The 25,224-nt window shown below is 40.0% G+C and overlaps 1 protein-coding gene across 9 annotated transcripts in view; it reads left to right on the forward strand.

The window, feature by feature from the left end:
• INO80 (INO80 complex ATPase subunit) overlaps window positions 1–25,224 on the forward strand; it is a 123,539-nt gene that overhangs the window by 70,393 nt on the left and 27,922 nt on the right. For 6 of the 9 annotated variants that reach the window (XR_015134936.1, XM_086321850.1, XM_086321854.1 and 3 more), the window contains 3 exons: window positions 9,447–9,587; window positions 15,142–15,367; window positions 20,100–20,227. Coding sequence is in view for 7 of the 9 variants with exons in the window: in XM_086321850.1 (XP_086177976.1) it covers window positions 9,447–9,587; window positions 15,142–15,367; window positions 20,100–20,227 (495 nt within the window). In the remaining 2 variants the exon portion in view is untranslated. Of the gene's footprint in view, window positions 1–9,446; window positions 9,588–15,141; window positions 15,368–20,099; window positions 20,228–25,224 lie in introns of those variants that run through there. The other 3 variants (XM_086321855.1, XM_086321856.1, XM_086321857.1) reach the window with 2 other exon arrangements.

Raw genomic sequence — 25,224 nt, forward strand, 5'->3', positions numbered from 1 at the left:
AAACTCTTTCCAGCAATACTACTAGCCTCATGTGTCTTGATTGTGCCCCCCTGTTATTAAAACATTTTTATCTAGTACCTGTGTATTATTTCATTTAAAATGATATACAAATAACATATTAATATTATTTACATTGTGAAGCTTGCTGTAATTTCTCTGGAGACCATTGACCTAGACAGCAAAAGATGCCTAATTGAGTAAGAAATGTTAATAGAGGAGAGAACTGTTTACAGGAGAAAGTACTCCTTTTTTTGTTTCCCATGCACTCTTCACCCTTTCTCTCCTGATGTTTTCACTTGCTTGATCCCAAGGGCCAATGAGATTGAGCATTCAAATGGATCCATTATTTGTATGTGTATCAGAAGAGCTTGTTGATTGAAAGAATCTCCAGGGGTGGAATGTGATCTTGGCTTAAGGTTGGGTTTTTCTAATGCTCCTTCAGAGTAGTCTTCCCCAATGGCAGTCTACTCCTACAAAGAGAAAGTACTGTAATTAATGTGGTTTTTGAACCTGTCATGCATCAGTGCCTGTTGTGGGCGAGGTGTGTTAACAATCATAGTCTCTATTTTCTAGTTTGAAAAATCATTCATGCATATAGTAAAAAGACATGCACAAAATTAAAAGGAATTTAGAAATAAAAAAATGAGTCAAGATCAGCGTTGAAGACATAATTACACTGCCAAAATAATAGTAGATGACTAGTGGTAAAGTTCAGGATGGAAGATCACTTTAGGTTAAAATGGACAAAAAAATACTCTTTTATAGAAATGGTATTGTTTAAAATTGGATCTTGAGTGGTAGGGACCTGGATAGGAGGAGGAATATTCCAAGTTAAAGATTTGAGCCCAAATAAAGAGCAGTGGTGAGAAAAAAGGCTGGATAAGTAAGTCACCTTTCTTCCAAGGGAATCTTTGAATGCCAGTCTATTGGGATGTAGATGTTAAACCAGGAGTTTCAACCTTTTTGGCTCACCTTCTCCAGTAGATGCTACAGTTGTAATCCTGGGGGGATAAAGTTTTGGTGGCTACTATCAAGCTTTGGGAAGGAATAATCTGGTAGTTGGTTTTAGGAAGGCTGTTAAATCACGTGTCATTACAGCTCATCAGTGGAGATCTCTGCCACTGGTATTTGATGACTGATCTTAAGATTATGACAACAGGAAAGATTGGACATGGGGATCTGTGATGAGGAGAGTATTAAACTAAAGTTCCAGGTGAACACTTAAGAGTGAGATTAGGAGCTCCTTGATATTATGAGTGCAGGTAGAATAGAGAAGGCCCAGGTGCAGGGATTTACAAGGAGAGAGATTCTGGTTAGGAAGTGGGTAATGAAGTATGACAATTAAAAAGAATAGGAACACCTTGCAGGAGAGTCTGTTAGATTAAAGCTGAGGTTTGTAAGAGAAAGGAGACTCAGATTTGAAGATGAAAAAGGAAGAAGGCAGTTCAAAGGGAAATCAAACATATAAGAAAGATTGATAAAGGATGCGAAAGTGATTAACTGTCCTTTTTACATGGTAGAGAACCAGTGTTCAGGTAGGCACTCTTTAATTAATAGAAAGCTACTTCTCAAATACAAAGAATATTTTACAAGATCCTGAAAGACTGAAACCAAGCTGAACATTTAACAAAAAATGCTATTAAATAATTCTGCCATTTTTGGTGGACTTCCCTGTTGGTCCAGTGGTTATGACTCTGTCTTCCAATGGAGGGGGTGAATCCCTGGTTGCAGAACTACAATCCACATGCCAAGTGGCATAGCCAAAGGAAAAAAATAGCTCAGTTCTGTCTTTTTTTTTTTGGCTGTGCCAGGTCATAGTTGCAGCACTCAGGATCTTCTGTCTTTGTTGCAGGTGTGGGATCCTCAGGTGCAACATGTGAACTCTTTGCTGTGGCATGTGGGATCTAGCGGAGAAGGCAATGGCACCCCACTCCAGTACTCTTGCCTGGAAAATCCCATGGACGGAGGAGCCTAGTAGGCTCCAGTCCATGGGGTCGCTAAGAGTTGGGCAGGACTGAGCGACTTCACTTTCACTTTTCACTTTCGTGCATTGGAGAAGGAAATGGCAACCCACTCCAGTATTCTTGCCTGGAGAATCCCAGGGACAGGGGAGCCTGGTGGGCTGCCATCTATGGTGTCGCACAGAGTTGGACATGACTGAAGCGACTTAGCAGCAGCAGCAGCAGCAGCAGTGGGATCTAGTTCCCTGACCAGAGATTGAACTCAGGCCCCCTGCATTGGGAGCTCAGAGTCTTAGCCACTGGACCACAAGGATGTTTTTTTTTTCCCTTTGAAATTTTGTATGTTTTCTTATCTGAGGGAATGTCCTCCAACTTAAAATTAGAAGTATAATCTTCCTCTCTATTTAAAATAACATTTTCTGAAGAGTTCTAACTTCCCTTGGATGTTGGGAAATATGGGTGGCATTGGTAACTTGTTTGGTCATGCATTGAGTTTATTGCACATTGGTTATTTTTGCCATGCATTTGAGCTGAGATCTAGAGGCATTTCTTGGGAGTAAGAAATATACCAGCAGCTGCTGCTGCTGCTGCTAAGTCATTTCAGTCGTGTCCGACTCTGTGCGACCCCATAGATGGCAGCCCACCAGGCTCCCTCATCCTGGGATTCTCCAGGCAAGAATACTGGAGTGGGTTGCCATTTCCTTCTCCAATGCATGAAAGTGAAAAGTGAAGGTGAAGTCATTCAGTCGTGTCCGACTCTTAGCGAACCCATGGACTGCAGCCTACCAGGCTCCTCCATCCTTGGGGTTTTCCAGGCAAGAGTACTGGAGTAGGGTGCCATTGCCTTCTCCATATACCAGAAGAAGGAAGCTAATTTTTAGACATCTCAAAGACTAATTGCAAAAAGAGTGTCAATTGTGGATATTACCCTGTAGTATTAATACTTATCTATACCTATAAAACAAATTACCCAAAACTGTAGCAGCAAAAAATAGTGAACATTTTTAATATCTCATAGTTTCTGTTGGTCATAAACTTGAGAGCAGCTTAGGTAGGTGGTTCTGACTCAGAAAATCCTATGAAGTTGCAGTCAGGATATCAGCTAGGGTTGCAGTTACCTAAAAGATTGACTGGAGCCATAGTGCCAGCTCACTTATATGCCTGGTATTTTGGTGCCTGCTTTGGCTGGAGGACTCAGTTCCTTAAAATGTGGACTTCTCCATGGGGCTGCTTCATTGTCCTCATGACATGGCCTCTGGCTTCCCCCAGAGTGAGTGATTCAGGAGAGAGAGTATGGAGGAGCCTCAGTGCCTTTTATATTAGTTACTTCATTACCAAGTTTGTTTTGGTATTCTCTGTTGTGAGATTTTGGCTTAGGCAATATATGAGTTCTGACTGATACCATGAAAGTTCTTAAATTGGAAGGGATGCTGGCATCATAACTCCCTGCTCTCCATGTTACCTCTCTGTTCACAGTTTTGTTAGCCACAGCAAATGTCAGCTGGGGAAACCATTAATATAGTATAATATATTGCCATTTATCTTCAGCCCAAAATTCATTGCTCATAAGCCCTAACTCTTTGTGAACAATTTTATCTTGCGTTTTCATTTGATTTGCCTACTTAGTTCTGATTATGTAACTTTGATTATTTGGAAACATAATGCTGTAGAGATGCTATTTCTCCAGCTCCTTTGTTTTGCTTTTGCTTTCTTTTGTGATACCATGAAGTTGAGTGGCCTTGTTTTATATGTATAGTAAATGCAAATTTGTTTCAATGTTTTGATGGGAAAACATGAATCCTGATTCCATGTTCAAAATCAGTCTTAAAAGTAAAGTTGGGGATTATTCTCAAGCAAACCTGAGAAAAGAGACAAAGGGAAATGCTAAAATTGAAAGTGAGTACCAGGATACTGTATCTTGTACTATTCAAATAATAACTTTTTTATAATTTTTATTTTCGTCTGTGCTGGGTCTTCATTGCTGTGCAGACTTTTCTTTAGTTGCAGAGAGTGGGGACTGACTGCTCTCTAGTTGAGGTGCATAGACTTCTTATTGCAGTGGCTTATCTTGTTGCAGGGCGCGGGCTCTAGGATGTCTGGACTTCAGTAGTTGTGGCTTCTAGGTTCTAGAGCACAGGCTCAGAAATTGTGGTGCACAGGCTTAGTAGCACCATGGCATGTGGGATCCTCCCAGATCAGGGGTCAAACCCTGTCTCCTGTATTAGCAGGCAGACTCTCCACCACTGAGCCACCAAGGAAGCCCTCAGATAATAACTCTGAATAAAATTCCTTTGGAGCTATCAGATTAACTTTTAGTTAATTTTTTCCATATTCACTTTTATCCTCTTGTTGCAGAAAACCCTTTATTTTGTTCTCTTCTGTGCCTTCGTATATTTTATGTTATAAATAGTGGCAGGTATTGTTCCAGCAGCCTGTCTCCTAAATACAGCTTCCTATCATCAGATCAAGGTGAACGCTTTCTTCTTATTCCTCTGAGGAGGAAGTTAATGAATGTTGACTTACCTACACGTTGTCATCTTTTTCTTGATAGTCTATCTTTAAATCACATATTACCTAAGTTATATTCAGCAGTCTAATCCAATCCTCCCGTCTTTCTTGCCACTCGTGGATGTGAATGAATTTTAACAGTGGGAAGCTCTTTTTTTTCCCACTGAGTATACCTGTAAAACTCTTCTTACCCAGCAGTGAATGTTAAATTTGAATCCTGTGTTACAGAGTTCAAAGAAGTACCATTCTCATAATACTGGCTTTGGGGGGGTATACAAAAACATCAAGAAACTAAAAACTAGGCTAAGAACACAGATGAGATGACACTTTAGGAGTATTTTGAACAAAGTTAGGGCCTTTTAAAATCTCTTGCTTGACGTAAGTGCTTTTCTGATCATCCTTTTCTTACGATGCTTGTGATACAGAAGCCACTAACCCTCATTGTTCTTTACCCTGCTTTACTGGTGATGAGTTCAAGAAGGAATAGTATTTAGCTCAAAACTTTTGTGAATTCATTCTCACATACCTCCCTCCCCAGTGTGGGCTCTCACTGGACCTCCTTTCTTGTACAGTTTTGCAGGGGTTAGAGGGCAAGTCTCATACACATGAATCTTTTTTTTTTTCTTTTTAATCTTATTTTGCTTTGAAGACTAAAGACAAAAACCAGAATCTGTAGGAAATATACCATTGAGCCATCTTTCGGGGAGGCGGAACAGATTTTGTACTATATCCAGTTAAATAATATGTTAAAAATGGTAATTGGCAGAAAGGGTACAGCATCCATTTCATTTCCTGTCCCAGTCTCTGAGAAACTGTTGTCATGGTAATGGTCTGCTTAGGTATTATATGAGTTAACTGGCTCACTACAACTCTAGTGAGCCAGCTAATTCATAGAAATTGAGGGCATTTCAGATTTTGCAGTTTAAAATATACAGAAGAATCTAAACATAAAGAGTTGTTTTGGAAAAAGTGATGTGTGGTTTTTTTTAAGTTTTAAACACTGTACTCTATTAAATGCTTAGAGAGCTTTGAATGGCTATTGATGAAGAATCTCCCAAACAGGAAGTTTCCAAAAACTCCTCCGCTAGATGTTAATTTGCAACTGCAGTATCTATATCATCATTTCCTGAAATCATGAGAGCTGCCAGCACCCTTGTGGAAAGCTCTGGAAAACCATTGTTTTCAGAGTTTTTCTGTATTTCCATCTGTGAAAATAGAATCCTTGTAATCTTAGCAATTGGTCTATAAGCACTGTGCCCTTTCATTTTAAGTGAGACAGTTTCTCTATATCTGAGTTTGATGTGTTCTTTAAGAGCAAAAGCGGAAAATTAATTTCTAAGTAATGACCTAACTTTAGCGTAAGTACTCTTTTTAATTCTGAATAGGACATGGAAAACAAAATATGGCCCCTTGTTAAATGGGCACATCTTTATCTGAGGGGAAAATACAGATAACAGTGTGTTCTCTGCTACACTGTGGCACGAAGTATGTCTCTGTGGGGCCTATCATACTGCTTTATGATTTTCACTTGAGACTTGCATGGTGCCAGAAGACTCTAACGAAGCCTACCTTCACTTGTGTGCATATTATGGTGCTGGCAGCAGGACACACAATTGCCAGTGCCTACGGAGTAATGAGATAGTGATAGTCCAGGACATGAGGCAGGGACAACAGAAGAGCAAAACCTGTGACCACTTTATTACCAAGTCACATCTCTCATTGTGTGGCGTTCTTTTTTTCTAATCTGTTTTAGGCCAAAATAGACTAAAAAAGTAATAAACCTTTTTTTCTGTACCACCCACCCACCCATATCCCACACAGTAGTGTCTAAGGTGTCCTTTATGTTCTTCTGTGTTAAGCACTAAATTTTTCTGTATCTAGCAATACCTAGCCCTTCATGTCATTGTGTGAAGGAAATGAGGCACTATGGTACCAAGGACCACCTGTACTGGGGAAGATCTAATAAAACCAATATTAAGAGAAAATAATCTAGAAAAGTATAGATGAGTGAAATGTACTAGGAGTAGTCAGGGTTTCTTAAAAGCTAAGGCTTGTGTATGTTGAGCATTTTAAACTAGTGAATTATTTTTTAAATCTGGGATCAGCTGTAGATCACCTTGATTTAGTGACTCCAAATGAGAATCCCATCTTAACCTAGCTGAGATAAGTCAAATGAACACATCCTAATTTAGAAATGACGACCCCAGAAATAAAATTATCATTAGAAAAAAATTATCATTTTTTTCTAGAAAGGTATCTCAAGCAAAATAATGTGTTTAAAAGACTCCCTATAGTGACTGTTGTATCCCTTTCTTATTAATAGGTACAGTGCTGAAGAGAAAATAATTGAAGGAAATAGTCATTCTTTTCATCTCTTACCTGTTGGATTTTGCCATTTAAGAATACTGAAAATGAGGTTGACTTTAAGAGATTCTTAACTGAGATACTGTTTAGATACTGGTCTTTAAAAGTTAGTAAAGAATTCAAAAGTCTTTAGGCCCGCCACTGCTGCCATCTCAGCCACCTGGCTGGTGGTGGACACTGCAGCTAGCAGCCTTGAAATACTACAGATGAGCAGCAGTTGCTAGGCTTGTGTCATCTTCACCCCCGGAGGAGCAAGAACTGTTACTAATAGTCAGAAGTGAACTTCCAAAAAAACACAAGAAAATTGGCTATATATACGTGTGTGTATATATTCTTTTTTTTTTTTTTTTAACCTTCAACTATGTGTCAGCAATAAGGTTTTTTTATAATTGATCCTAGCTTGTCAGTATTCAATATTGAAAGAACAGGGTGACACCTCATCTATTTATCTTCATAATGATCCTCAGGCATTCAGATGATAATGAAGATAAATACGTAGAAAGGTGGATAAATCTCAGTGCAGATGCTAGCGAACATAAAGAGAATACAAATATTATTGAAAAATGATATCAGAAGATTAACCTTATTTCCTGGTTAATGATTGGACCTCAACATCTGGAGAAAATTACCAAACCTGTCAAAGCTACATGAGTCCAACATCATAATAAAGGGTTGTAAAGATTTCCGAACTGTGTGATTAGAAGTCACTAAAGGCATCCCTGGAAGAAGCACATGCTGGAATCAAGATTGCCGGGAGAAATATCAATAACCTCAGATATGCAGATGACATCACCCTTATGGCGGAAAGTGAAGAGGTACTAAAAAGCCTCTTGATAAAGGTGAAAGAGGAGAGTGAAAAAGTTGGCTTAAAACTCAACATTCAGAAAATGAAGATCATGGCATCTGGTCCCATCACTTCATGGGAAATAGATGGAGAAACAGTGGAAACAGTGTCAGACTTTATTTTTGGGGCTCCAAAATCACTGCAGATGGTGACTGCAGCCATGAAATTAAAAGACGCTTACTCCTTGGAAGAAAGTTATGACCAACCTAGATAGCACATTGAAAAGCAGAGGTATTACTTTGCCAACAAAGGTCCATCTAGTCAAGGCTATGGTTTTTCCATGGTGGTCATGTATGGATGTGAGAGTTGGACTGTGAAGAAAGCTGAGCACCAAAGAATTGATGCTTTTGAACTGTGGTGTTGGAGAAGACTCTTGAGAGTCCCTTGGACTGCAAGGAGATCCAACCAGTCCATTCTGAAGGAGATCAGCCCTGGGATTTCTTTGGAAGGAATGATGCTAAAGCTGAAACTCCAGTACTTTGGCCACCTCATGTGAAGAGTTGACTCATTGGAAAAGACTCTGATGCTGGGAGGCATTGGAGGCAGGAGGAGAAGGGGACAACAGAGGATGAGATGGCTGGATGGCATCACTGACTCGATGGACGTGAGTTTGAGTGAACTCCGGGAGTTGGTGATGGACAGGGAGGCCTGGTGTGCTGAGATTCATGGGGTCGCAAAGAGTTGGACACGACTGAGCAACTGAACTGAACTGAAAGGCATCCCAGCAGTTAAAGCCTTTCAGTTTGTTCATGACTGTTATTTAGAAGATGCTGATTGCTTCTTTAAAGTAGATTATGATGCACCTGTCTTACTAGACACTTGAGGTGGAGTCTTTCAAACTGTGATCCTGAAGAATCCATGTACTTTAGGAGAAGATACGTACAAAGAGGCTTTGAGGAGATTTGGTTGGAATTACAAACTGTTATTCTCCTGCAGTTGGAATTACAACTGTTATTCTCCTGCAGTGGGTCCTGGTTACTGTTCTTCTTGCAGTTTTTTGTATTATCTTCATTCATATGGTTATTTGTTGTGGTTATTTGTATACTGATTTGCCTTGAGAAACCAATAAGACAGATAAATGAAATAATCAAGAACGAAGATCCAAAGATAAAGTGTCTAACACTGAACTGAAGAAGGAACTGCATCTACAATATATAATACTCTAATCCCACTGACTGCTTCTTTGTATGTGAACGTTCCATACTTAAAAAAATCTTTCATATGAATGACTGCAAACTGAAGCTTTAACATGAGCTTTAAGTCTCTTAAAATGAATTCATACAGTAATGTAAGTAAAGGATTTAATTTTTTAAATGGTAGTTAGAGAAACTAAAGAGACTGTTCCTTGTTCCTGACCACTTGTATTGATGTCTCCAAATAAATAGAACATCTAACCTTGCTAGAACTATACTGCATTGTTAGTACACTCATGTAATACTAAACTCATCTGCCTAAATGAATTTAGGAGGAAATATTGTTGGTCATCGTCTTTAACTCAAAATATGGGTTTGTATCGACAGTTTAACAATGAACCAATTTTTCCTTGAGATACACAAAATGTTGTTTTGTCTAATGAAAATTTTGCTGTAACTATTGATAATAAACAGTATTCACTTCCAGAAAAAGGTAGAATTAGAGATGACATTTACTTAAAGTACACTGATAAAAGCACATTTTGAAATTAGCATGAACCTTGACTGTGACCTTTTTTCGGTGTTGCTTACATTAAGCAATTGTCAGTAGCACTAATTTGCATCTTTGTTTTGTAGTCTCTGGTTTTCAGCAGCCACTGTAAAGCAGTGAGTGGCTACTCAGACCAGGTCATCCATCAGCGGAGATCAGCTACCTCCTCGCTTCGTTGCTGCCTGCTCACTGAGCTGCCATCTTTTTTGTGTGTGGCCAGTCCACGAGTAAGTGCCGCAGTAAGGAAGCAATAAAATAGGTGGTGTTTAAAGAAATAAACAAGTTTTCAAGGGGTCCATGTCTTGACAAGAATGCTCAGTATTTAGAATGAGGATCTGTGGTCCTAGCTTTCCTAAGACAGTATCCCTCACTTTGAATTGTGTTGGTTTGAGAACCACTGTATGGCAGCTAGAAGTGGCTTCTTTCTCTGATGTTGCATCTGTGTAGTTCCTCTTAGTTAGTCCGGGGTTCTAAACTACCATGGGAGCAGGCCGTCTGTCAGGTGGATTACCACCCAGTAGCAGGGACAGGGACAGTGGAATATTTGAAAAGGAGAGGGAGCCATTTGTCACCTGTGTTGAAGTTTTTGAAGGTTTTTCAGAGGCTGGGGCCAGATTGGGAGGGAGATTTGATCTGGCCTTATCACCTTGGTATAGACTCCATATAACAAAGGGAAACCTAACACTCCAGCATCAAGAAACTTCTTAGCTTTCTTCAGCAGCCCTGCCTGGACTGTCCTTCACAAGTATGTTCCCTCTGAAAAATGACTATTGTGCCATATCTTCCATTCAGTAGTTGTAGTCTTACTTGTAGATTGGGAGTAATTTCTATTGTGGCTTCAACTTTAAACAGCTGTTAGATCCTTCCTAATACCCTGTTTGTCAAAACAGGGCCCTCTGGTGATAGCTGACAGTGTCGCTGCAAAGGCTTTCCCGGAACACTGCAGCTGTTTACTTTGCTTACATCTTCCACTCTTTCATGTCTTTCTAATCAGAGCCAGGCAGAAGCTCTCTTAAAACCACAAAGAAGTACATGAAGGGAGAGGGGCAAAGTAAAGATGTGGCCAGGCTGCTGTTAGAGCGAAAACTAGCTTCTGTCTTTCCAGCTTGTTTCCATTTGCTTTAAGGGGCAGCTTTCAGTTAGCCCAGGACACACTTAAGAGGTTGACTTTTCTTACCCTTCTGTGTTTTTAATCTTGTTTTCACCACTTATCCTAGCAAGACTACTGTTTTCACAGTTCCATTCAAAGAAGGTGAAGACTTTAAATCTTCTTTGTGATGTTTTTCTACCACTGTTTATATAAGCTTACATCCTTACTTCATTAAGTTATCAAAGGTCAGAATCTGGCATGAGGTCCAAAGAAAGATGACAGGTGGAAATGAGATGATAGTACTGAGGCCCGTTGATTCCTGCCTGCCTGAATTTCTTTGCTGATCCTGTTCTACACAAACGTGATTCTCTTCCCGTGATCAACTTTGTTTGATTTATACTGATTATCCAGAAAGTATTTGGGTTTTGTATGTACCCACTTCTTCCAAAGCATTCTTGGTATTTGAAGCTTAAATTGATGTAGGGAAAAGCACTTTTTCTAGGCAACATTTAAAGCCAAGTGCTTACATAGAAAGCAGCCTTCAGGCTTCATAGTTGTGTAGTTGTTTCCTTTTTTCCTTCTAATCTGTAATGTATACAAAGAGACCTATAAGAGGAAGTCTGGATTTTTGAGAGAGGGTTGTCAGGACATTTTTACTTCTCATATTCCCCATGTTTTATGGAGCCAATAAAGAGTGAACTGCCCTGGACTGTAATTGCATTTATGGACATAAAATTTTTCATTTATACCACTTGGAACTCTGTAGCCAACCACTCTGAAGAATAACCCCACTTTCCTGACATATTTACACATAAAAATTCCCACTATTCTACTTAAGTATTATTTCTGAGGAGGCTGAAGTCTGAACTATCATGTCTGGTACTGATATTTCCCTAAAAAGCCCCTAAAAAGCAGTAGTAACTTGAAGAAGACTATAATCGTGTAAAGGTATGGGGGCAAGCAGGAAGCAAGAGAAAGCTTTTCTCATCTGGCTGAAGGGTTCCTCTCCAGCACCCTTGCCTTTTCTGCCCTTCTCCCCATACTTGTTTGTAGAGTTTCTTCGGTAGCTTGTGCTAAATCTGAAATGGGAGTAATCACACCATAATTACAAGGACGGGAAGAAAAGTTTTTAACATGTCTGAATGTTTTATACATGTCTTCAGATCAGGCCTGGGGTGTGAGTAAGGCAATATTTCCTGAGAGATTTTAATTATATTGATTTCTAACCTATCTGTGATGGAGAGAAACTGATTTCCTTTGAAGCCTCAACCCTGGCCTTGAGTTAAGACAAATTAATTTCCATGGCACATGCTATGAAAACTTTAGGGTCAGTTCAGGATGAACTGTGTCACTAAGGAAGGAATTATCATTAGCTGAGGAAATCGTTCTGCAAGGTTAATAAACTAAGACCCTGGGAATTCATCATACCAAAAAACTAAAGTGCTTGGAGCGGTCACGCTTCTTAGAGCTAGAGCAGGAATCTACATGTCCTCAGGAAGGACGCGCTGAATGCTTGAGGAGGCAGCCCCTAAAGATACTTGAGTTTAGAAAGTTAATGAAGCAACACCAGGGGTCAGCTCATGTGAGACGAAAGGGAGTGTGCATTTCCATTTGTGGGGAGGCAGGAATGGTATGTCATACTTCATCTCCCCTGCTTCTGAGCAGTTGGGAAGGCTGCTTGGGGTGGGCAGAATGGGTGGAGGTGGGCTGTTTAGGATACAGCTGACTTGGAAGGCATAATTTAAGTAGAAATGGACATGTTTGCCTCATTTTGGACCTCGTGGGTTTACTGCTTATGTACTTAAAGCATGATATTCTGTGATTCTGTATATATCTTGATTCAGGGCTCCTGCCAAGTAAGCTTAACGAAACATTAAAAAATATTTCACTACGAGCTGTGCCCTCGGAATCTCCTAGTTTTTAATCCTGAATTTGGAAGGCTATCAGCAAAATGAAATTGGAAAACAGGAGAACGTTTGTAACTTTAAAAAGTTGTTTTGTTTTTAAACTGTAAAAGAGTGACTAGAAATGAGTCCAGACAGGAAAAACATTCTTTCCTGTGTCAACTGTTTTCGCCTTGTTCCTTTATGATTTTCTAGCTTTTGACTTTTCACCTCAAGAACATGGGCCCAAAGTTTTTATATAATTCCAATGTAAGTTCTGCTTTTCTTAAAAAAAAAAAAATAGCAAGGGAGAAGGGGGAGGAAGGAAAGGATTGGGAGTTTGGAATTAGCAGATGTAAATTATTTTATACATAGGATGGATAAACAGCAAGGGCCAACTGTATAGCACAGGATCTGTATTCAATATCCTGTGATAAACCATAATGGAAAAGAATATATATATATATGTATAACTGAGTCACTTTGCTATATAGCAGAAATTAATACAACATTATAAATCAACTATACTTCAGTAAAATTTAAAGAAAATTAAAGTGGTCATCTTTGAGTGTAAAATTTTTAATCATCTGCTTTGTGTTTTCAGTCTTTATTTGCCTATGTTCAGCTTTCAGTGGGAAAAAATGAATAACTTGAAAGCAAGAGAACAAACTCTTTTGCAGTGGGTAAATGTGATATGAGATTACCAAAACCTGTTCTAACACTGTCTATGTAAATTTATTTATGCCTGCGCCTTTCTAGGTTTGGGGGTTTCCCTGGTAGCTCAGCTGGTAAAGAATCTGCCTGCAATATGGGAGATCTGGGTTCTATCCCTGGTTTGGGAAGATCCCTGGAGAAGGGAATGGTTACCCCCAACTCCAGTATTCTGGCCTGGAGAATTCCATGAACTGAATAGTCCATGAGATTGCAAAGAGTTGGACATAACCGAGCGACTTTCACTTCACACTTCTAGGTTTTGGAGTGCGGGGTCTCAGCCGGCTACCCAGTGTAGTTTTGCATCTGGACCATAGATGGCACTGCTTCCTAGCAAACTCAGTTTAGCTTCATCTGCATGCCCGAGTAGTGTACTCTTTGGTAAATTGGTAAATGATGTTCTTTCTCCAGTTTTGGTATCCTCTGGTTAAATCCTCATGGCTCAGATGGTAAAGAATCTGCCTGCAATGTAAGAGACTGGGGTTCAATCCCTGGGTTAGGAAGATCCCCTGGAGAAGGGCATGGCAGCCCACTCTAGTATTCTTGCCTGGAGAATCCCATGGACAGAGGAACCTGGCGGGCTACGTTCCATAGGGTTGCAAAAAGTCGGACACAACTGAACGACTAACACTAGTACTACTAGTTTCCAGCAGAAACCAGTGGCCCCATAGTTAGCTATCTGTATGTTTATTTGTTCCAAGGCAGTATTTCTCAAGGTTTGGCTTTGTTGTTGTTCAGTTGCTAAGTCGTGACTCTGCGACCCCATAAACTGCACCATGCCAGGCTTCCCTGTCCTTCACCATCTTCTGGAGTTTGCTCAGACACATGTCCCTTGAGTCGGTGAATGCCATCCAACCATTTTGTCTTCCGTTGCCCCCTTCTCCTCCTGCCATGAACAGTATGAGGTGCTTGGGTGCGTGTCAAAAACCTAGAACTAGTGACTCCTCCCTTAGACCTGTATCAAAATCTGCACATTAGATAAGCTCCCAAGAAGGTTCTTTTGACAACCATTGCCCTAAATATTGATGAGCATAAAAATAGAGAAGTTAGTAGCAAGGTAGATTTTCGTAAATGTTTAACTTCTAAAAAATAATAGAAACAATAATACTTTATAACTAGGTACAGTACTTTATGTTCTGATCTCTCCGATCTCTCTGCCCTTGTTCCTTCTAGCCACATTCTTCCTATCTCTTGGTCTAGCTCCATGACTCTTCTGAGCAATTTTCTGCTAATAATGAGACTTTAGCCTTTTTATCAACCTGGGCTTACACATAATCAAAACCTCCAAATTTTAACAAAAGGAACCTCAGACTTCTTATCAGGTGATTCACAGACAATTGAATGCATAGTTGCTTATTAGCGTGGGAATAGACTCAGGGCATTAAAAAATAAGTGAAGTTTTTAAATTGACAGACTTCTGTTGGGGGTTAGCATTTGAATTTAGATCCATCTTGTGGGATAAAAATTTGTGCAAAGCCTCTGCCCTAGCCCAGAAATGAATTCACTACTCTCTGCCAACTGCTTTCTCTGTTCCCTACCACCTAGTGCTCCCCACAGCTTATATCCTGAAAGAAAGACTCTATTATCTTCCATTGGGTTTGTCAGTCAGCAGCCTGGTCAGGGAAGAGGAAAAACAAATGTTGATAAACTTGGGCGATGTGCCACAGAAGCGTTGAAGACAGCTTCCGATGCGCCAGGAGAATACTCTTCAGTTCTTTAATGATGGCTGTCTCACACTCCCTTTGTGGCCTCACCACACTGTGTATGGCTTATAGAACTTTGCCAAAAGCACTGTGGCAGTGAAGGGAGATGGCAGAGTGACTCTTGCTATAGAATTACTCCTGACCTAGTATCCCAGATATCTCCAAACTCCAGCAGTCTCTGGATCCTTAGTTTGTTGTAAGTTCATGTAATGGAGATTGGCCTTTTACCTGGGGAACCTCACTAAGTCAGTTATTAAGTTTGTCAAAGCAGGGAAGTTAAAACCACTACCTAAGAATTATCCACATAAATCTGATTTCAAAGTCAAAGTTCCCAAAGGACTTAGTGCGTGTGGAAAATGTGAAAGAACCATCTTACGTGAATCTTTGCCTGCAGGTCACCGCAGTGCCATTGGATTCTTACTGCAATGACCGAAGTGCAGAATATGAGCGGCGAGTGTTGAAGGAAGGAGGGAGTCTGGCAGCCAAGCAGTGTTTGTTGAATGGGGCCCCTGAACTGGCAGCAGACTGGCTAAATCGACGGTCCCAGTTCTTTCCAGAACCAGCTGGAGGACTGTGGAGCATTAGGCCTCAGAATGGCTGGTCTTTCATCAGAATTCCAGGTGAGTTCTCCTTTCTCTTGGCATATGTTCATTCTTTGGCAAGGGAAGAACCAGGGTGTTAACTTCATGCAGTGGTTTCAAATATTTGGAATTCAAGAGTTCTTAGTGTTTCTATTTCCTCTTTTACCCTTAGTGACTATAGGTAAGAATACTTAAGTAATGTGTGACTTGACTGGAAAGAGAAATCTATTTTAGATTTCTGCCTAAATACTCTATTTTGACAAAAGAAAGGAATACCACTCTTTGGTGGCCAGGAGCCGGGGTTGGGGCGGGGATGGGGCTGCAGTGCAGGGAGTGTAGGAAAATAAATGTGGTAAGAAAGGCTTTAGGTCGAATGAGTACAGTTGTCTTGTGCCCTTGCCAGTGGAATGAATGAGAATGTCGTCACTTGCAGAAAGCCTAGTTTAAGTAGCATAAACAGTGTTCTGCACGAAGCACTAGAGATCTGAATGATAACCAGAAGAAAAACAGTGTTCTGTGCCAAAATGCTAGCGGATTCCCAGACCTCCTAGGGTCAGGGTTGAGGGTTGAAAGGAAACTAGGTTTTCATCTTCGTTTTAGTGAGACTACTTTTAAGGAAACTGAATACAGGATTCATAGGCTTATGTTCTTTGTTACACCTGCTGGCACACTGAAGTAGGAGCTTAAAGCTTCCACGTTTGTTTCAGTTGTCCAGCTTCTCTGCCACTTTGATTGTGTTCATCTTCCAGACATATGAAGGAAGTAAACTAGAGTTAAGTGTTCAAAACAAAGGTTCTGCTGTTTCTAATAGGTAACTGGGTTCTAGGCTTTAAGGCCTGGCTTTTCCATTTAATGTTAACTTTGTCAAGTGTTGAGGGACTTTGGGTCAACCTGTTAGTTGCTTTGGGGGTGCTTTGAACTGGAAGATACCGTTTTGTATATACAAGAGCAGTATTTATATGACTTCATATCTGACTTAAATTAGATGAAAGCAGTGGGTGCAGGTCTGTTGTTGGAAAATAAGGGGAAGCTCAGGTATAAAGCAGACCTGGATGGTAGTAGGAATAGAGGAATAGAATCCAGCGGGTTTGGAAACCACAGAGTCCCAGGCAGAAGATGGGCACAGGTGTTGAAAGAAACAAGATAAGACCTTATTTCTCCTTTCTCCCTTCTTCATTCTGACTCCCAAGTTCCCAGTACACAAGGAGAAGGCTTATTGCTGGCGCTGTGGGAATCTCTTGTGGCTTTTCCTGTTCTTTGAAAGAAAAATGGACCTTGTTTAAATAGCAGGAAGTGTCTGAGTTCTTTTCGCATCGATAAAAAGCACCAGCCTCACTGGCTGTTTACTGTGAGAACCAACCAGCTCCTCACTGACCCCATTGTGCTCAGTAGACTGGCTGGGCAGGGCAGTGGGGGGTGGAGGGGGTCACTGGAACCTGTATTTTATCTCTCTTTCCTCTGTACTTTTACATTTTCTGTTTCCCTGGGAAGAGTTGGTTTCATTATATTCCTTGCAAGACTGATCAAGAATCTCCTGGATTTCACACCTTGAATGTGTCTCTGTGTTTCACCAAGAGAAGTATGTACAGTCCCTTCAAAAGTCTCCTCTCTTTGGAAAAAGGAGATTGTCTTTTACCTGTTATCCTAATTTTACTGCCATTGGATACATTAATTTGTCGGTGACCCAACATCTTATACTGTGGTCAGTAAGAGCTTGTGTCTAAGTGAAAATACTATAAGGTTGCATTTCAGGATTGTAGGAAAGATTGCAAGATGCTAGCGTAGGTCTGTTCATCTCACCATTTTTTGAGCTTCTGTTTTAAAGAAGGGGCTGGGCTCAGGTTTGACTTGGCAGAATAAGTCTATTTTCTTGGGAATTGTGCTCTTCTTGACTCTATGCCCTGCTTAGCTACAGGTGGTATTTTTGTCCAGGGCAACTTTGGTAGCTCCTGAAAATTGAGTAATGGATGTCAGGCCCAGAAGGCACTGGTATGTGCCATGGAAGAAAACATTTTTCTGCTTAAGTGTTTTAAGGGTGTTGCTGGTCACTTTCTTTTTGATCTTTTCCTTCAGGCAAGTCCAAAGAAATCAGTCCATCCACTTCCATCTCCCCCGCCTAAGCAGTAACAAGCTAACATTAGGTACAGTTTCTTGCTGCTTTTAGGTTCATCAGAGTTCTCTTCTAAGTGTATATGTACATCTTCATCTTTGAGTTTTCCTAATCCTAGCATCAGTGCATTCTGCTTAGCAAAGTAAAGTAGATGTGAGAAGCAGGAATGTGTGAAAATCATCGAATCGTGATTTTGAGATGAATTGAAACTTCTCAAAATTCACACACAAGACAGATTTGTATATGCTTAAATATTTGTCTTGAGGGAGTATATGCGAGTGGAAAGAGGAGATAAGCAAGCTGCAGAAATCTGATGCTCTTAGCTTGCCCACTCTTACTCAGTGACTGAAAAATATATGGGTTTCTTTTTTTTCCCCTTCCTGTGCTTTTAATGAGAAACAAGGAAACTTATTGTCTGAAGCTGATTGGTACCTCTGTGGGGAATGTTTAGGAGCTATCAAAATTGAGGGACCCCAGGGAACCCAATTAAAAGAGAAGGGTAATTATGACAAGGAGAAACCCTTGGAGTTGTTATGAAAGCATTGCCTGCCTGATCAGACTGGGAATTTATACAGGCCTCCTTGTCTGGTGCCAGCAAGAGGGCTTAGCAGTCAGTTCTGTCCCAGCTGCAGTCATTTGATTGTGTTGGTCAAGAGACCAACAAAAAGGAGAGCATTTCAATAATCTAAACAGGACCAAACAAAGAGACTGAACAAAGGTGTGTGCCACAGCGTCAGGGAGTGGGGGTAGGGAGAGAAATGTGGCCTGGCAATGTTCCGAAGGTGGGAAAAGGCAGGCTGTAGCGCAGAGGAGTAAACATCCAGGACCTGTGGCTTTGTAGCAAAAACAGAGTGGCTGATGATTTGTTGTGATGCTGTCAGCACATCCGTTCTCATTCAGTTTATACAATCAGTTGTGCACTTGGCAGATAGTGGCGAGAACAGAGAAATGACCATTGAAAACTTTTGGATTGCTCTCAACAGTCAGCTTCTGTAGTTCAGAGGAAAAAAACCATGGGTTCAAACCTAGAAACTAAAAGTAGACAATATGGTTTTCTTAACAGTTTTCTTGTTTTATTTTTAGTAGTTGTGTATGTGATATTTCTAGCCTTTCTGTCTCCCTTCTTATGTCCCACATCCACTTCCAAATATACTCTTACCTCTCTCATCCCCCTAAGTTTCATCTCTTCCCCTCCTAATATCAGCAATTGTTAGGGCATGTTTATGGACCAGTCTGCAAACAGGAAACTCTACTTCCTGAAATGTGATGGGAGTTGAATGATACTGAATGGATAAGATGAAAATTTCTGAGTTAAGTGTTCTCTAAAGATCTCCAGCTGAAATGCCTTTTTTTTTTTTTTTTTTTTAATGGGAGGAGGAAGGAGGCACAAATTGGTGAGTGAGAGCAGCTTCCATTTCACAGAAACCCACATTCTTTCTGAAAAAGCTGAATAAGCCCTAGTGCCTTTATTAAATTACAGCTTAGGATAATGATATTTACCAGCCAACCTATTTGAAGTCATCTGAAAGAGAGTGTTTTTTATTTTGTTTTGTTTTTTAGTGTATTTCTTGGTGTTTAAATGTCTTTAGGGGCAGGTAAGAACTTTATTTTCTTGGGCTCCAAAATCACTGCAGATGGTGACCGCAGCCATGAGATTAAAAGACGCTTGCTCCTTGGAAGAAAAGCTATGACCAACCTAGACAGCATAGACATTGCTTTGCTGACAAAGGTCCATCTAGTCAAAGCTATGGTTTTCCCAGTAGTCACGTATGGATGTGAGAATTGGACCATAAAGAAAGCTGAGTGATGAAGAATTGATGGTTTTGAACTGTGGTGTTGGAGAATACTCTTGAGAGTCCCTTGGACTGCAGAGAGATCAAACCAGTCAATCCTAAAAGAAATCAATCCTGAATATTCATTGGAATGACTGATGTTGAAGCTGAAACTCCCAATATTTTGGCCACCTGATGCGAAGAGCCAACTCATTGGAAAAGACCCTGATGATGGGAAAGATTGAAGGCAGGAGAAGGGGACGACAGAGGATGAGGTGGTTGGATGGCATCACTGACTCAATGGACATGAGTTTGAACAAGCTCTGGGACTTGGTGATGGACAGGGAAGCCTGGCGTGCTGCAGTCCATGGGGTCGCAAAAAGTCAGACACGACTGAACTGAACTGAACTGAAGGGAAGCCCTTGTTTCTCTACATTCTCATGCCTTCAGGAGGTAAACCTTAATTTAGCCATAGAACTGGCAGAAAGAGATACCTAGAGATAGGATGAACAAAGGAAAAACAGACTTCTCAGGTCACTTAGAGCAGGTATGGCATGGATGTTACTCTTAGATGTCCACATGACCTGCTGCCTCTTGAATAAGAATGTGAAACAGGGAAATTTTCAGGTACCTTAGCTGCTTAGCAAATGTCTTATTGGGAACTGTCAGTTGGAAAGGGACCTCCCTCCCTCCTTCAGGGTGTGTCTTCCCAGAACACTACTGGATATGATTTTAAAGCACTTTGCATTCTTCTTGAGAGTACTTTCCTGCTCTCCTGATGGACAAGCATCCTGGCTGTAGTAATTTTGGCTGCATACAGCTTTGCAGTGAGTGATTTTGCTGCTTCAATTAAATACAATTTTCCACTTCCCTCTTTTCTTCTCCCTAGGCAAGGAGAGCCTCATCACTGACAGTGGAAAGCTGTATGCCCTTGATGTCCTGCTGACTCGGCTCAAGTCTCAAGGACATAGGGTCCTTATCTACTCCCAGATGACCAGGATGATAGACCTGCTGGAGGTAGGAGAAAGAATTGTGGGGACTAGGACACTTTGGCAGTTAACTCGCAAGAATCAGACGTGTATGGCTAACATCATTCTTCATGCTTTTACCATCTGTAAAGGCAGAGGAAGCAACTTCTGGTGGAGATGAAAGTGTGTAAAGGACTTCTTTATAGCAATGAAATAGAATCCTCTCTTCCCTCCCTTTACTAGGGAAGAAATTCCCTAATTTTCAGGTAGATCAGAGCCTAGGAATTTCTTGAAAAGTCCTCTGAAATTCCATATGGAAAACAAGATTTGGAGTTAGTTCTCTATTAGAGAGCAGCTGTTCTACCTGAATTAGTGTAGTAATTCTCAACCTGATGACATTTTGCAGTCTTCTGGGGGAGCTTTAACAAATATGAATGTCTGGTCCCATCCTCAGAGATTCTTATGTTAAAAGTTGAGAACAAAGCCTAGGCATCAGGATATTTAAAAGCTCCCAAGGTGCTTCTAATATATAACCAAAGTTGGCAACCAGTGGATTATGGTGAGAGAGAGAGCTCTGTCTTATTTTGCAGGACATATTTTGTTTCTTTTGTTACCTCTGGGTTGACTTGTGCTCTGCTTTCTTATTGCTGAAGTAGTGGCTTATTATTTGAGGGAGAGAAAGTCATGGACATATAAACAGAGGAGTGAAAATGAGGATAATGATCACAGACCACTAGAGTTAGTCTTTAGTGCAAAAAATTTGGAAAATCATCCGTCAAGAAACTAAAGCACCTGGATGTCGATAGTGTATAAATATTCTCATGTTTTTTTCATGTGTTTTAACTATCTAAGGCTTTAAATTTTAACCGTGCTACTCAGAGACTAGTTGGTAGTAAATAAGTAGAAACTGGACCATGATTATCCCTATCTAGAAATAAGAGAGTTAGAGATTCTATCTATTCTATTCAATACAGAAGGAAAGAAGGGTAGCAATAGGAAGAATTTTAGGTTCTTCAGAAGCCAAGGCTGGCTCATTGAATTTTACAGCGAGTTTATCTGAATTCAGTGGCAGGCTCTTACATAAGCAGGCAACTTCTTTTAGCAAGAGACATAACAAATGATATTCAAGGTCAATTTAATCACCCAAGTTTTATGTTTAATAAAAAGTATTTATTTAGCCTCTAGAATGCTGTCAACAAGCAAAAGTTTCTGGTTTATATTGTGAGTAGGTCATCTATTTCTTTTTTTTTTTTTTTGATTTTTATTGGGAGTGTAGTTACTTTACAATGTTGTGATAGTTTCTGCTGTACAACAAAATGAGTCAGTGGTACATATGCATGTATGCCCTCCCTTTTGGACCTCCTTCCCTGTAAAGTCACCACAGTGCTTTAAGTAGAGCTCCCGGTGCTGTACAGTATGTCCTCATGAGTTACCTATTTTGTATATAGTATCAGTAGTGTATATGTGTCAGTCCCAGTCTCCCAGTTCCTCCCACTCCCCTCCCTTTCCCCCTTGGTATCCATACATTTGTTCTAAAAGTCTGTGCCTGAATCCTTAATATTCTGCTCAAACTAAATGATGCCAAAACAATATGAGTAACTTTCCTTCAGCGGGACTTTTTTTAGATAAAATGTTCTTGCCTTTTCCTGAAGAGTCAGGAAAGTATAGATGAAGTAGTAATGTTTCACTGATTAGAATTATAGAAAAAAGCAATATGCTAAGGATTTTGTGAGGGAGTCAGTGATCTTGTTTCCCCAAGGCTATATCAATATGTTATAAAGTCTTAAAAGCTGGTTCACATTAAAGGGAAGTTCCAGAAAAAAGGGAGTGCCACCAAAACATAAGCTAGCTCTGGTAGATGAAGGTGAATGTGTATAGGTTAAGTTTGACAGAGTCCTGCATTTTAGTCCTTTATTCTGTATACTGCACATTTCTAGGTATTCATAAATATTACTTATTACTAAGATAAGTAATTCAAAGTATATTCAGATGAGTTTTGTTCAGGATGAGTGCCCTAAACCCTATTCACCAGGGTCCCTCTGTCTCTATGATCCAGCAGCATTTTTAGAGGGGATGGACTGTGTGGGTAGGCTTAGCAAATACTGGCAGCTTGAGAACCTTCTCTAAATGTAGTTGCAACACTCTAAGGGGAATTATAAATTAGGGAAAAGCCAATTCAAAGCCTGCATTTCACAACTGCTAACATTCTTTAGCCATGTGTATAACATGCATCTAGGATGCTGAAGCCAGCAAGTTTTGCAGCTGTTTATACTGAAAAATTAAAGTGAAACTGTTGTCTAGTTTCCTTACCATTGTACTATTCCTGGTACTACTGTGCTATTTTCCTTCAACATTAAATTTAAAAGTTTCTTTTTTTTTTTTCAGTCTGTTCATTTGTTTTAATACTGTTTACTCAAATGAATTACATTTTGTATTCCAAGAGGTTGTCCTCCAAATTTATTTTGTGGGCATAGAATTACAGTGCCCACAGTGTTTAATACATGTCTAATCATTCATAGTCGGATGGCATCACCAACTCGATGGACATGAGTTTGGGTAAACTCCTGGAGTTGGTGATGGACAGGGAGGCCTGGTGTGCTGTGATCCATGGGGTCGCAAAGAGTCGGAGTCGACTGAGTGACTGAACTGAACTGAATCATTCATAGAGGTGTAAATGTGTTGTGGATCTTGGGACAGTGCAGGATTAGGTTTATTTTTCATTCTTTTCAGAGTATTATGGGTTTTTCAGTCACTTTCATGATGGAACCTTTCACTGTAAACTTTGATTAGAGCCATGTTCCACTTTAAAACATGACCAAGTATTAAAAAGAAAAAGTATCTTCACCTTGGCCTTGAGTCTTCATTCTCACAGTGTTGTGGTTTTTTTTACTTGTTTGTACTTTTTAGAGTAAAGAGTTTTCAGGATTGTCTTTTTCCCTGGATATCTTGCATCTTGTGTATCAAAAAGGGAAGAAAAACTTACAGTAGAGCAGAAATTAAAGCTTGCATGGGACTGTGTAGCTGTGGAGTACGTTAGCATCTCTTTTACCCAACAGCCTTTTTGGGTTTTTTGTTCTGTGCTTTAACCCTGGCTATGTGTTTGTTTCTGGTATTCAGAAGAACTAAAAGATAGTAAAGCTCACGCACTTTTCTATGGCCAGGTTTCCATTTTGGGAAAAATACTACATCAAGGCACTTTGTATTTGTTCGGTATTTTCTAAAGCGATTGATAGCCTCCTTCTCTTGGGCAAAAATCTGATTTTAGTTTAAATTTCTAGTGAATGTGTCAGATCTTCCAAATAGAATTCTGTTTTCAGAAATATTTTATCTTTCCCCATGGTATCCAAATAGTATTTCTGGATAAGGGATTTAAAAAGGAAAGCAATTTCCAGGGCCAAGTACTTTTAGTGTGCCATGGGTAGAAGTTAAGGACATAAATAGAGGAAGGTATGGCAGGTCACTAAATATTATGTTATCGGTTTATTTTGTATTTACCAAGTCACATATAGGATCTTGGCTGATGTGGCTACTATGGACACAGGCATAGAGCCCTTGTCCAGTTGGGATGGTGGCATCCAGCTGGATATCAGAACTTTCCCTACCACCACCATTTTACCCTGGTTTGTGACACTCCCCTTCACTCCCCATAGTTTAGTATTTGCAGAGAGCTTTAACTCACTACAGATGACTTATGTTATCTCTGCATCATCTCTGTTGAGATTCATTCCTATTGCATCAAGCAACTGAGTCTGTAGTTTAAGGAAATAAGTCTCAATATTTTCTATGCAATACAGGAGTACTTGGGAAGGGTCAGCCAACTGGTGCTGTATGTGTTGTGATTGTTAAGTACTGAAACCCAGACAAATCTTGCACTGCACCAATATATGAAAATAATACAACACAGAATTAAATCCAGATAATCCATAGCTAATGATGATATTTGAGACACTGGGTCGTATAAGTTGCCTAGTCAGCAAGTACCTCACTGGGGAAGGATTCATCCCAAACAGACATTCTATCATTTATGGGCTGATTTTCTTAGAACTCCAAATAACCTTTGGGAACTATGGTTCCGAACATATGGGGAAACTGAATATTTTATAACTGCTCCATGGAATAAAAAAAGCAAATTGAGGTCACTGTAAACTAACATTTTCATTAGGTCTTAGAAATGATAGAAGGAAATTTGTGGGGGAAAAAAAAAAAAAAAGGAAATTTGTGTTTGCAACCACACTATATTTTTCCTGTTTAGTTCATTTCTTTTTATGAGGGAGGTGTTCTGCCAGGCAGAGGTAAACACCAGTTAAATGTGGTCTTTGACTTCAAGAGATGTGTTGAGTGAAGAATTTATATATATGTACGTCACACAAATAACTGTCAAATGTACCCTGATACTAATGCCAAAAATAAAGCATGACCAGAGCTGAAGATAGCAGGAGGGATACATTTATTTCTAACTTGGTCACTTCAGGAAGGCTTCACATACAATGACATAAAACCGAACTTAAATAGAATTTCAACCATGAGGAAGAAGGGCATTTGCAGACTAAGGAAGCCACATGTAAAAAGGCATGGAGGTTGGAGGGTACATGACATTGTGTGGATTGGGAAAGCGGGGGTTAGTTCAGTGTAACTGGAGCATATGGTATAGAAGAAAGGGGAATAACAAGTAGGGTGAAGGCAGATTGTGGTGGGCCCTTCAGAGCCTTGTGATCAGGTCTTGCTCCATAGGGCTTTGTATTAGATAAAGGAAGGATAACTGCCATATTGTACTCACTTGGTACGATTTGCTTGGACAAAAGAGAAATTGTAGACATTGAGAGAAGTCTCACTTTTTGCTGGTGATAAACCTCAAGGATAGGAGGCATGGTTTTGCTTGGACAAAAGAGAAATTGTAGACATTGAGAGAAGTCTCACTTTTTGCTGGTGATAAACCTCAAGGGAGGAGGTGTGTCTAGAAAAATAAAGTTACACTAGGTCTGCAGGTTTGTGGATCATACTGACTTTCCTTCAGATTGTTTTATGAAGTGAAATTGGGTTAAAATG

Source organism: Bos grunniens, chromosome 10 (assembly GCF_055505025.1).
Source record: "Bos grunniens cultivar Pamir isolate PY7600 chromosome 10, Bosgru_T2T1.0, whole genome shotgun sequence".
NCBI classification, from domain to species: Eukaryota; Metazoa; Chordata; class Mammalia; order Artiodactyla; family Bovidae; genus Bos; species Bos grunniens.